The sequence below is a fragment of the Salvelinus alpinus genome, chromosome 31 (genome assembly GCF_045679555.1).
Source record: "Salvelinus alpinus chromosome 31, SLU_Salpinus.1, whole genome shotgun sequence".
NCBI classification, from domain to species: Eukaryota; Metazoa; Chordata; class Actinopteri; order Salmoniformes; family Salmonidae; genus Salvelinus; species Salvelinus alpinus.
The window spans coordinates 14,506,403-14,519,729 of NC_092116.1; the positions used below are offsets into that span (position 1 = coordinate 14,506,403).

Here is a 13,327-nt window from a genome sequence, read left to right on the forward strand (position 1 = left end):
TCGATTTTTTTGCCTAGCCCATCTAAACCTCTCACTTGTCCTTGTTTTTGAAAGAAAAGAGACAGGGTCAGCCATGAAGCAGCGCCCCTGGATGGAGAGAATTGTAGAGATTATTACCAATTTAGTGCCTGGCCCGGGGCTTGAACCGGCAACCTTCCGGCCACTAGTCTGCCATGTTAACCCACTAGGCTACCTACCTGTATGCCCACACGGTCGCCCTCTGACAGCTGGTCCAGGTCTCGGCCGTACTCCTCGAGGACGGAGCGGCCGTCACATAGCACCGAGCAGCCAGACACGATCCAGGAGCCTCCCTTCAGACCCGTAGCGCTGCTGGGGAAGTCGAGACCAGCCGGGTCCAGAGAAGTCACACCGATCTCTATGGAACCGCTCCAAGAGTTCACCTGTAGCAGGAAGAGAAGGGTATGTTTATCTACATTTATCTATTCATTTCTGTCCATTTCTACATTGTCAGTTATGTTCAATACATTGTATACCTTCGTAAGCCTACACGTCATTCCAAATGAGTTCATTTACTTTTTTCCTCTGTTAGACGGGTTGGTTGTTTAGCAACAAAAGCATTGGGTGCGCAACTATGGGGCAAAACAGACACGGTAAGCTTAGACTGACGACATGCAAACTATAGTCTCCAAATGTTTATTGAAAACAAATACATTGCACAATGAGCACTTGTCTCAAATACATTGTTACAGTTGTTGGATAGCTAGCGAATTTGCCATATTAGCACAGACATGACAGTCAAAACAAGACATGGTATCAATAACAAGACACAACAAGCTGAAACGTTGCCACCTATGATTCCCCACATGGCAGCTTCTTGTCATTGCTGCTAGCTATCTGACCGTTCAGAATCATAACGCACGTCCTCCGGCCACATCACCATCCCTTCTGTTCGGTCTATCTTTTCATTTATCGAGTCCTATTTAGACATTTATTTACACTTTATCTATTAAAAGTCAACTCCTGATAAGGGCACATTCTGTGAACAACAAAGTCACATTTGACTTGAAGACCTGACCAAGAATCAAAATGAGTCGGTCAATTCAAGTCAGTCAAAGCGTCGCAGTAAAATGTTAGACCAACAGGAGAAGCCAGGTCAGCGAGTACAAGAGGTTGAGCTGGGTTAAAACAAGGAGTCAATACTATACTGCAAACTGAGCCAGAGGATTCATATCTAAAAAGGGGTTTTACAGGGCTGTGTGTCATGTCTGTTAGCTAGGTGTTCAGATTTAAGATGCCGGAATGCCAGATCTTGTGATTTTTGTTTCACAGTATTATATGATGTATAGGCCAAAACTCTTGTCATTGGATGCCCTTGGAAAGTGTGATTGATCACGAGTTGTGTATCAATTTCATTCATTGAACACACAGAGTGGAACTGCACACTCAAATGTCTCATTTGAGGAAACATTAAACATACAATTCAAATGTGTCAAAAAGAGCAGTTTTTAAACCACTATAGACTCTTCTCACCATGCCCATCTTTTACTCGTACCTCCCCATCCATCTGCTCGGTCTTTCAAACCATTTTTGAAACGCTCTCACCATCTGTCTGTCTTGTTTCTCTCTCACCATCTCTCGCCTGCCTGTCCCCCAGTTGTTTAGGGTTAGGTGCTAGGGCTAGGCTATGTAAGAGAGTTACAACAGCCCAGGGATAGGAGTTACAGATCTGGACTAGAGGTCGACCGATTAATCGGGGCCGATTTCAAGTTTTCATAACAATCGGATATCGGTATTTTTGGGCGCCGATTTGCCGTTTATTTTTTATACCTTTATTTAATCTTTATTTAACTAGGAAAGTCAGTTAAGAACACATTCTTATTTTCAATGACGGCCTAGGAACGAGGCAGAACAACAGTTTTTTAACCTTGTCACCTCGGGGGATCCAATTTTGCAACCTTACAGTTAACTAGTCCAATGCTCTAACACCTGATTACATTGCACTCCACGAGGAGCCTGCCTGTTGGCGAATGCAGTAAGCTAAGGTAAGTTGCTAGCTAGCATTAAACTTATCTTATAAAAAACAATCAATCAATGACTGTCATTGCTCCAATGTGTACTTAACCATAAACATCAATGCCTTTCTTAAAATCAATACACAAGTATATATTTTTAAACCTGCATATTTGGCTAATAGAAATCCAGGTTAGCAGGCAATATTAACCAGGTGAAATTGTGTCATTTCTCTTGCGTTCATTGCATGCAGAGTCAGGGTATATGCAACAGTTTGGGCCGCCTGGCTCTTTGCGAACTAATTTGCCAGAAATTTATGTAATTATGACAACATTGAAGGTTGTGCAATGTAACAGGAATATTTAGACTCATGGATGCCACCCGTTAGATAAAATACGGAACGGAATAAACGTTTTGTTTTCGAGGTGATAGTTTCCGGATTAGTCAAAGGTATATGGTTTAGAGAGAAATAGTCGACGCGTTATAATTCCTGTAATAACTTGCGGGCTGAATTTGAAAGGGGTTCCTTCGTTATTTTACCGTTCATGTCTTCCATAGAGAATGTCTTGATCTACTTCAAATAAGGTCTGTGTTTCGTGCAGGCTTAAACCACCTCGACGTTTTGATACCCGTGTAAATCTCACTAGGATAAGGTAACGTTTGTCAACATATTTTCATAAATCCACTCTACAATTTTTTTTTTTTTATCTTCGCTTATATTTAGCCAATATTGATCAGTTACCTTGTCCTATGGATATCTACACAGTTATAAAATTGGCACGGTGATGTAAGCCTACACGAAACAGACCTTATTTTAAGTGAATCTAAAAATATCCTATGCAATAAATGAAGGAACCGCTTTTCAGATTTTGCTAGGTGTCATGGGAATTATGACTCGCACTTTGGTTGTCAATTCTTAACATGCCCATTATTAAAATAGGATTTCCTGCATATAGAAATTAAGGTTTTTGTTTTCAACATTCATCACAGGTAACTTAAACTCTATTTTTATTCAAACAGTTGAGTATTTGTCTCCTAAGCAGACTCTTCAGTATCATTGTCACTTCAGAGCTGTGTGCGTGTGTGTATTTATGTATTATATTAAGTTAAAATAAAAGTGTTCATTGTTCATTCAGTATTGTTGCAATTGTCATTATTACAAAAATGTGTGTGTGTGTATGATATATATATATATATATTTTTTTTTTAATAAATCGTCCGATTAATCGGTATCGGCTTTTGTTGTCCTCCAATAATCGGTATCGATATTGAAAAATCATAATCGGTCGACCTCTAATCTGGACTAGGCCTAAGACTGGATATGCCTGATCGTGTGGAAAGCGTTGAATTAGGAATTTGAATACTAGAATGGACATGAACCTTCTTGTGATGGTATACTCTGAGTCCATATTCACGTAGTAAGGAATTCCCATTGACCATACACACAAAGTTAGGAAAACATTATTTCCTATTGACCCCCAATGTAAAGGAGCCAACTTTGTTGTTGATTATTTGTTATACAGAAATAACAAAACATGCACAAAAAGCTGCTGTGTTTAATTCTTTATTTTATTTCACCTTTATTTAACCAGGTAAGCTAGTTGAGAACAAGTTCTCATTTACAACTGCGACCTGTCCAAGATAAAGCAAAGCAGTGCGACACAAACAACAACACAGAATTACACATGGAATAAACATGCGTACAGTCAATAACATAATAGAAAAAAAAGAAAGTCTATATACAGTGTGTGCAAATGGCGTGAGGAGGTAAGGCAATAAATAGGCCATAGTAGCGAAGTAATTACAATTTAACAAATTAACACTGGAGTGATAGATGAGCAGATGGTGATGTGCAAGTAGAAATACTGGTGTGCAAAAGAGCAGAAAAGTAAACAAAAAAAATATGGGGATGAGGTAGGTAGATTGGGTGGGCTATTTATCCCCTCTCTCCACTGTGATTCTCTGCCTCTAACCCTAATACAGGGGCTGAGTCACTGGCGCTCTTCCATGCCGTCCCTAGGAGGGGTGCATCACTTGAGTGGGTTGAGTCACTGACGTGGTCTTCCTGTCTGGGTTGGCGCCCCCTCTTGGGTTGTACCGTGGCGGAGATCTTTGTGGGCAATACTCGGCCATGTCTCAGGGTGGTAAGTTTGTGGTTGAAGATATCTCTAGTGGTGTGGGGGCTGTCCTTTGGTAAAGTGGGTGGGGTTATATCCTGCCTGTTTGGCCCTGTAGTATCGCATCGGATGGGGCTACAGTGTCTCCTGACGCCTCCCGTCTCAGCCTCCAGTATTTATGCTGCAGTAGTTTGTGTCGGGGGGCTAGGGTCAGTCTGTTATATCTGGAGTATTTCTCCTGTCTTATCCGGTGTCCTGTGTGAATTTAAGTATGCTCTCTCCCTAGGACCATGCCTCAGGACTACCTGTCATGATGACTCCTTGTTGTCCCCAGTCCACCTGGCCGTGCTGCTGCTCCAGTTTCAACTGTTCTGCCTGCGGCTATGGAACCCTGGCCTGTTCACTGCAATTACTATTATTTGACCATGCTGGTCATTTATGAACATTTGAACATCTTGGCCATGTTCTGTTATAATCTCCACCCAGCACAGCCAGAAGAGGACTGGCCACCCCTCATAGCCTGGTTCCTCTAGGTTTCTTCCTAGGTTTTGGCCTTTCTAGGGAGTTTTTCCTGGCCACCGTGCTTCTACACCTGTATTGCTTGCTGTTTGGGGTTTTAGGCTGGGTTTCTGTACAGCACTTTGATATCAGCTGATGTAAGAAGGGCTATATAAATACATTTGATTTGAAATTTGATTTACAGATGGGCTATGTACAGCTGCAGCGATCGGTTAGCTGCTCAGATAGCTGATGTTTAAAGTTAGTGAGGGAAATACAAGTCACCAGCTTCAGCGATTTTTGCAATTCGTTCCAGTCATTGGCAGCAGAGAACTGGAAAGAAAGGCAGCCAAAGGAGGTGTTGGCTTTGGAGATAACCAGTGAGATATACCTTCTGGAGCGCGTGCTACGGGTGGGTGTTGTTATCGTGACCAGTGAGCTGAGATAAGGCAGAGCTTTACCTAGCAGAGACTTACAGATGAAATGTACATGTAACCAGGTGAAAAATCCCGAACTACGGATTGTAATGCTCCCACGTAGGGAAATAGAGCCTGCGACAAGAGCCCTGTGGCTTCAGGCGTGGGAAATGTGGGGACCCGGTGTCCAAGTAGGCTACAAAACCATCTTTATCCCTCTCTAACACAGCTACAATGTAGCTATGTTTGTGGAAAACATTTCAACCCAGGTAAGACATTAAACTTGTTTAGTATAGTCTGTAAGTCCACTCACTACTTGTAGCTGTTTATAGTCCGTTTGTTTGCACTGTAGGTCTTGGCTAGCTAGTTACTCGCATGGATGCTAACACCATCATGAAAAGGGGCATGCGGGAAGCCCTACAAGACCGCTTGGGAGCAGGCAATGTTTTAAGTCATCTTTAGACATGTTGTACTTAAAGAAACTTTGACAAGAATATTGCATTTGAAAAAAGGTACTCGTTTTTGCTGTGAGTCAATGGGGTAACCTAGGTAATCACAGGTTATTTTCCCCACAGTTGGGAAGGGTAGAAACATTCTATATAATACTGACTGGGACTATAAAAGGTCAACCATTGGTGAGGGAGTTGGTCAACCATTGTTTGCCAGTGCTGTAATAATGTCCATTTATCATTTTGAAGAACTTACACTACATGACCAAAAGTATGTGGACACTTGCGCTTTGAACATCTAATTCCAAAATCATAGCCTTTAATATAGAGTTGGTCTGCCCATTTGCAACTACACTACCGGTCAAAAGTTTTAGAACACCTACTAATTCAAGGCTTTCTTTATTTTTTACTATTTTCTACATTGTAGAATAATAGTGAAGATATCAAAACTATGAAATAACACGTACGGAATCATGTTGTAACTAAGGTGTTAAACAAATCCAAATATATTTTATATTTGAGATTCTTCAGAATAGCCTTTGCCTTGATGACAGCTTTGCACACTCTTGGCAATCTCTCAACCAGCTTCATGAGGTAGTCACCTGGAATGCATTTCAATTAAAAGGTGTGCCTTGTTAAAAAGTTAATTTGTGGAATTTCTTTCCTTCTTAATGAGTTTGAGTAAATCAGTTGTGCTGTGATAAGGTAGCGGTGGTGAACAGAAGATAGCCCTATTTGGTAAAGGACCAAGTCCATATTATGGCAACAACAGCTCAAATAAGCAAAGATAAATGACAGTCCATCATTACTTTAAGACATGAAGGTCAGTCAATACGGAAAATGTCAAGAACTTTGAACGTTTCTTCAAGTGCAGTCTCATGAGGACTGCCACAGGAAAGGAAGACCCAGAGTTACCTCTGCTGCAGAGGATAAGTTCATTAGAATTACCAGCCTCACTTCGCGTCTGAGCCGTTGTCGCTCCTAGAAGTATCTGACAGACACACTACACACTCTCTGACAGACACACTACAAAGACAGCAATCGGTGGAGTTAGGCAGGCACATACTACTGTCCCACATATACTCTACTGTCAACATTACCAACACCATAATATTCCACTTAGAGCAAACTGATGGGTCGTTCTACCTCAAAACACGAGAGGGTTGACATTCACCATCTGATTGTAACCAACGATTTCAGAACAAACAGATACTAGCATTCCTGCAAAATGATTTTGTTGAATATAATTTGAGCTGATAAATTAAACTAATTGATTAAATTAATTGATTGCACCCAAATTGGCCATTTTAAATTTATAGAATTCATATAATATTCAATAAATATAGTATCTAACATCCGATTTTAACTTTTTTTTCTAACATGATGAATACAAAGAAAGTCAAAAGCCACCCACGGACCCCCCACACCAACAACGAGTATATGGCATCAGTTCCGTTTGAACAGTACGGAGCTGCGGCTGGGAAGATTGTTTCTTCATCCTATTCATTGTATTCTCAGTGAATTTGAAAAATGTTTTCCTGTTCAGTGAAACTAGTTGGGTTTATGTCCCATCCTACATCCTGATATTACCAAGTTCTGACCACTAGATAGTGCGTTTCCTACTATTAGGTGATAATTGTTTTAAAGAACCCCCCCAAATTGTTAAAGGGATAGTTCACCCAACTTAATTTGTGGTTTTCTTACACTGTAAGCTGTCAATGTACCAGGTATGACAGCAACCCATGCTTTGATTTTGTTTACCTGATGACTGTTTCAAATGCTAACTTTTTAGCATGTGTGTCAGAAATCCAGTGCAAGTTAATGGTACCTATATTAGGCATTTTCACGCACGTCTAAATCATTCTAAAGAATCTAAAATTTGATTTTGCAACTCAATGGTGTTACTTATAAAAAAGTACCAGTCAAAAGTATGGACACCTACTCATTCAATGGTTTTTCATTATTGTCTACATTTTAGAATAATAGTGAAGACTATCAAGACTAACCCTAACCCATGAAATAACATGTGGAAGCATGTAGTAACCCCCAAAAAAGTGTTAAACAAATCTAAATATATTTGAGATTCTTAAAAGTAGCCACACTTTGCCTTGATGACAGCTTTGCACTCTCTCAACCAGCTTCATGAGGTAGTCACCTGGAATACATTTCAATTAACAGGTGTGCCTTGTTAAAAGTTCATTTGTGGAATTTCTTTCCTTCTTAATGTGTTTGAGCCAATCAGTTGTGTGGTGACAAGGTAGGGGTGGTATACAGTAAAAGTCCATATTACGGCAAGAACAGCTCAAATAAGCAAAGAGAAATGAAAGTCCATCATTACTTTAAGACATGAAGGTCAGTCAATACAGAACATTTCAAGAACTTTGAATGTTTCTTCAAGTGCAGTAGCAAAAACCATCAAGCGCTATGATGAAACTGTCTCTCAAGAGGACCACCACAGGAAAGGAAAGGAAGACCCAGAGTCACCTCTGCTGCAGAGGATAAATGCATTAGAGTTACCAGCCCAAATAAATGCTATAGAGTTCAAGTAACAGACACATCTCAACCTCAACTGTTCAGAGGTGACTACGTGAATCAGGCCTTCGGGGTCAAATTGCTGCAAATAAACCACTACTAAAGGACACCAATAAGAAGAATAGACTTGCTTGGGCCAAGAAACACAAGCAATGGACATTAGACCGGTGGAAATCTGTCCTTTGGTCTGCAGTCCAAATTTGAGATTTTTGGTTCCAACCGCCGTGTCTTTGTGAGACGCAGAGCAGGTGAGCGGATGATCTCCGCATGTGTGGTTCCCACCGTGAAGCATGGAGGTGTGATTCTATTCTACTGTATCTTAGTCTATGCCGCTCTGACATAGCTCGTCCATATATTTATACAATTCTTAATTCCATTACTTAGATTTGTGTGTATTGTTGTGAAATTGTTACAGTGGGGAGAACAAGTATTTGATACACTGCCAATTTTGAAGGTTTTGTTGGCAGTGTGTTACATAATGAAGACAATTTTAGCCACCAACCTGATGATATACAGTGGGGAGAATTTGATACACTGCCGATTTTCCAGATTTTCCTACTTACAAAGCATGTAGAGGTCTGTAATTTGTATCATAGGTACACTTCAACTGTGAGAGACGGAATCTAAAACAAAAATCCAGAAAATCACATTGTATGATTTTTAAGTAATTAATTTGCATGACATAAGTATTTGGGCTACAGGACAATAGGCAAGCAGCTTGGTGAGAAGGCAACAACTGTTGGCGCAATTATTAGAAAATGGAAGAAGTTCAAGATGACGGTCAATCACCCTCGGTCTGGGGCTCCATGCAAGATCTCACCTCGTGGGGCATCAATGATCATGAGGAAGGTGAGGGATCAGCCCAGAACTACACGACAGGACCTGGTCAATGACCTGAAGAGAGCTGGGACCACAGTCTCAAAGAAAACCATTAGTAACACACTACGCCGTCATGGATTAAATTCCTGCAGCGCACGCAAGGTCCCCCTGCTCAAGCCAGCGCATGTCCAGGCCCGTCTGAAGTTTGCCAATGACCATCTGGATGATCCAGAGGAGGAATGGGAGAAGGTCATGTGGTCTGATGAGACAAAAATAGAGCTTTTTGGTCTAAACTCCACTCGCCGTGTTTGGAGGAAGAAGAAGGATGAGTACAACCCCAAGAACACCATCCCAACTGTGAAGCATGGAGGTGGAAACATCATTCTTTGGGGAGGCTTTTCTGCAAAGGGGACAGGACGACTGCACCGTATTGAGGGGAGGATGGATGGGGCCATGTATCGTGAGATCTTGGCCAACAACCTCCTTCCCTCAGTAAGAGCATTGAAGATGGGTCGTGGCTGGGTCTTCCAGCATGACAACGACCCGAAACACACAGCCAGGGCAACTAAGGAGTGGCTCCGTAAGAAGCATCAAGGTCCTGGAGTGGCCTAGCCAGTCTCCAAACCTGACCCCAATAGAAAATCTTTGGAGGGAGCTGAAAGTCCGTATTGCCCAGCAACAGCCCCGAAACCTGAAGGATCTGGAGAAGGTCTGAATGGAGGAGTGGGCCAAAATCCCTGCTGCAGTGTGTGCAAACCTGGTCAAGAACTACAGGAAACGTATGATCTCTGTAATTGCAAACAAAGGTTTCTGTACCAAATATTAAGTTCTGCTTTTCTGATGTATCAAATACTTATGTCATGCAATAAAATGCAAATTAATTACTTAAAAATCATACAATGTGATTTTCTAGATTTTTGCTTTGACATGCTTTCTAAGTAGGAAAACCTGCAAAATCGGCAGTGTATCAAATACTTGTTCTCCCCACTGTATATATTACTTGTTAGATATTACAGCACTGTTGGAGCTAGAAACACAAGCATTTCGCTACACCCACAATAACATCTGCTAAACATGTGTGCGAACAATAAAATTTGATTTGGGCTTTGCTGGTGACACTGTCAGTGACATATTTAGAATTCAAGGCACACTTAACCATCATGGCTGGCACAGCATTCTGCAGCGATACGCCATCCCATCTGGTTTGCGCTTAGTGGGACTATCATTTTTTTTTTCAACAGGACAACACACCTCCAGGCTATTTGACTAAGAAGGAGAGTGATGGAGTGCTGCATCAGATGACCTGACCTCCACAATCACCCGACCTCAACCCAATTGAGATGGTTTGGGATGAGTCGGACCGCAGAGAAGGAATAGCAGCCAACAAGTGCTCAGCATATGTGGGAACTCCTTCAAGACTGTTGGAAAAACATTCCAGGTGAAGCTGGTTGAGAGAATGCCAAGAGTGTGCAAAGCAGTCATCAAGGCAAAGGGTGGCTACTTTGAAGAACCTCAAATATATTTTGATTTGTTTAACAATTTTTTGGCTACTACATGATTCCCTATGTGATATTTCATAGTTTTGATGTCTTCACTATTATTCTACAATGTAGAAAATAGTAAAAATGAAACCCTTGAATGAGTAGGTGTGTCCAAACGTTCGACTGGTACTGTAGACGATTTGGATATGAAGCGTGAAAATGCATTGCATATATGAATCTACCAGCTTGGTTTTGGTGCATTTGGATAGAACACAAGAGCAAGCTCAACCAATGTGAATTCACTACAAGCATTACTGTAGCAACAATGCCATGTTTGTTGCACTAACATACATATTGATATCCCTCATGCAATTACAGATATGGATCCATGTTCTCACACGGCCATATCTCCATGTTACAATGCTTGTTTACAAAAAACAGACGAAAGACAAGAGGCAACCACCTGCGCTAAATAACAATCTAGCAGGCTCTGAACACCTACGTGTAAGCGTAACTCGGGAAGTGTGGCAGGAGTGTAGTTTCGTCGGATGGAGGCTATATAGCTGTATGGATCTGTGCAAAACTGCTACAGTAAACGTCTCTTTTTATTTTAAGGATTTTTTCTCGCCGATTAAAGATAAGGACCATATGTTCTGGTGCCCTCTATGTGTTCACTGAGCTGTGTGGCACCCCAGTTGGCACCTAGGCATTGGAGGAAACAGTACTAATGCCCTCTGCCAACAACCCACACAGGTTTGAGAGGGACACTGACTGCTGCTATGTTGTTGACACACCACCAGGCCAGCAGACCAGTAATCATGGCAACAGGCCGGCTATCTGCCATTATAATTGGATAACAGGCAAACTAGTTGCTGCGGTCGGCATAGTGATAAGGAGTCTAAATGCTGCACAGGCAGGTAGACCTATAACAGTAACTAACCGTTAGCCTAAGACTACATGATGATAGATTAGGGCTCAAAACAATGTGCATCACATAGAAACTACAGTTATGTTTTTCAGGAATAAGCCTGTGCAGAATAGGGAGAGGTTTTCCCCTAGCAGACCGGTCAGTTGTTTTTGTCAAAATGTGTAAATTATCTGACCAAAGAGCTGTGGTTAGGGGTGAATGCAACTTCTACCTCGAGATGACAATGCACCAACTAGGATAATACTGAGATCTGCTTTGCCCTTTACCCGCCGTCTTTTGCTTATCAAGACCACCGAGAATATATTAAATGGGGTTCTACTCTATGCATCTATGGTCAAGAACACAGTAGTGACATAGGGGCTACCTGACAGATAGGTTAACTTGAATCAACCAGTATGCTTCTCTCGTCTAGATGTCATTAGGTAGACGTCCTCTGACTACTAGCTAGTACTAGCTGGACATGTCACTAACTGAAATGCTGCTGTCAACCAAGTGACTGTGGCTAGCTAGTTGGAGTGCTGCTGTCAAAAATGATCTACCTAGCTAACGTTAGCTCTACCTTGCATGTCAACCAAGCAAACTCATGACTAACGTTAAACGAGCTAAGTTTTCTATTCAACTGAACCCATCTGGCTCGATGTTGGTCGTGGTAATAATAGGCAATTGACTAAACTAGTCTAACTAACTAGTTAACTAGTAGCAAGTCGTTGAAAACTAACTAACGTTAACCTATTGTGTTGACAGCGATGCACCTACTGGTTCGATCAACACACCAAAAAAGCTCGCTAGTACGGCTAACGTTAGCTATAACTTAGATAACTACTGTAGAGCTAGACTTGAAATCGGTAGCAAAGATATGCTAGTTAGCCGTCTAAACTAGCTAACGTAGCTAGCCACCTTCAAAAACATTAACTGGACCACACAAACACCACCCCATGCTAACTCGCTAATTATGTTAAACACTTTCAGTTGTCAATAGGCCATTACAAAAATGTTAGTGCATTTTGGACAGGATATAACTAAACTTATAGCTGTAAATCCCGTACTGCTTGATTGTCATACAGCGCACGCCCAAGCAGCACTGAATAGAAGGTACGAGCACCACTGCGGACAAGAGACCCCGTCCCCACTGGCACTAACGCGTTAGCTGCACTCTCCCCCTTCCGAAAGTGACAGTTCTATTTACCTTCTTGTCAATACGGACGGTGAATACATCACGATCTTTCAGCGGCTCTCTGCTTAGAACCAAACCGTTGTTAAACTCCTGGACTGGTTGGTTCCGCTGAGCGGTTCGGTTCGAATTCGACAGTCCGATTAGCTTTCCGCTACACGGGTGCAGCTCAGCCGCCATCTTCACAGGGGCGGCTTGCTTCGCGACACACGGGTTTGCGACAATATAAAGCTCCGTTTTTTCTTTTGCATGTAACTCGAAATAAACGCCCACTTTTTTTTAAGATGAACGGCATAAGGTCAAGCGAGCAAAATTGCTATATGCAAGTGTGGTAGCGCGCTTTCTCCCCATAATCAATCCAATCAATCAACAGAACATTTATCACTGATTTCCGAGAATGGGCCTTGATTTATATGCATACTTCTACCATAAACCACAACTTAATATAAACGCTTTGAAACCAGGAATTTCCAGTGGTGGAAAAAGTACTACATTTTCATACTTGAGTAAAAGTAAAGGTACCTTAATAGAAAATGACTCAAGTAAAAGTGAAAGTCACCCAGTAAAATACTACTTGAGTAAAGGTCTAAAAGTCTTTGGTTTTAAATATACTTAAGTATCAAAAGTAAATGTAGTTGCTAGAATATACTTAAGTATCAAAGTAAAAGTACAAATAATTACACATTCCTTATATTTTATTTATTATTTATTTATTTACGGATAGCCAGGGTCACACTAACACTCAGACATCATTTAAAGTCTGCCAGATCAGAGGCAGTAGAGATGACCAGGAATGTTCTCTTGATAAGTGTGCGAATTGGCCCATTTTCTGTCCTGCTAAGAATTCAAAATGTACCGAGTACTTTGTATGAAAATGTATGGAGTAAAAAGTATATAATTTTCTTTAGGAATGTAGTGAAGTAAAAGTAATAGTTGTCAAAAATA

At 41.3% G+C, this 13,327-nt stretch overlaps 1 protein-coding gene across 9 annotated transcripts in view; it reads right to left on the minus strand.

Moving 5' to 3' along the window:
- LOC139560982 (neuralized-like protein 4) overlaps positions 1 to 12,583 on the minus strand; it is a 31,491-nt gene extending 18,908 nt beyond the window's left edge. For all 9 annotated transcript variants that reach the window (XM_071377763.1, XM_071377761.1, XM_071377762.1 and 6 more), the window contains exons 1-2: positions 12,398 to 12,583; positions 198 to 401 (exon numbers count right to left, since the gene is read on the minus strand). In XM_071377763.1, coding sequence (XP_071233864.1) covers positions 198 to 401; positions 12,398 to 12,562 — 369 coding nt within the window. In that variant the 5' untranslated portion in view covers positions 12,563 to 12,583. The remainder of the gene's footprint in view (positions 1 to 197; positions 402 to 12,397) is intronic.
- Positions 12,584 to 13,327: the final 744 nt, after the last annotated feature.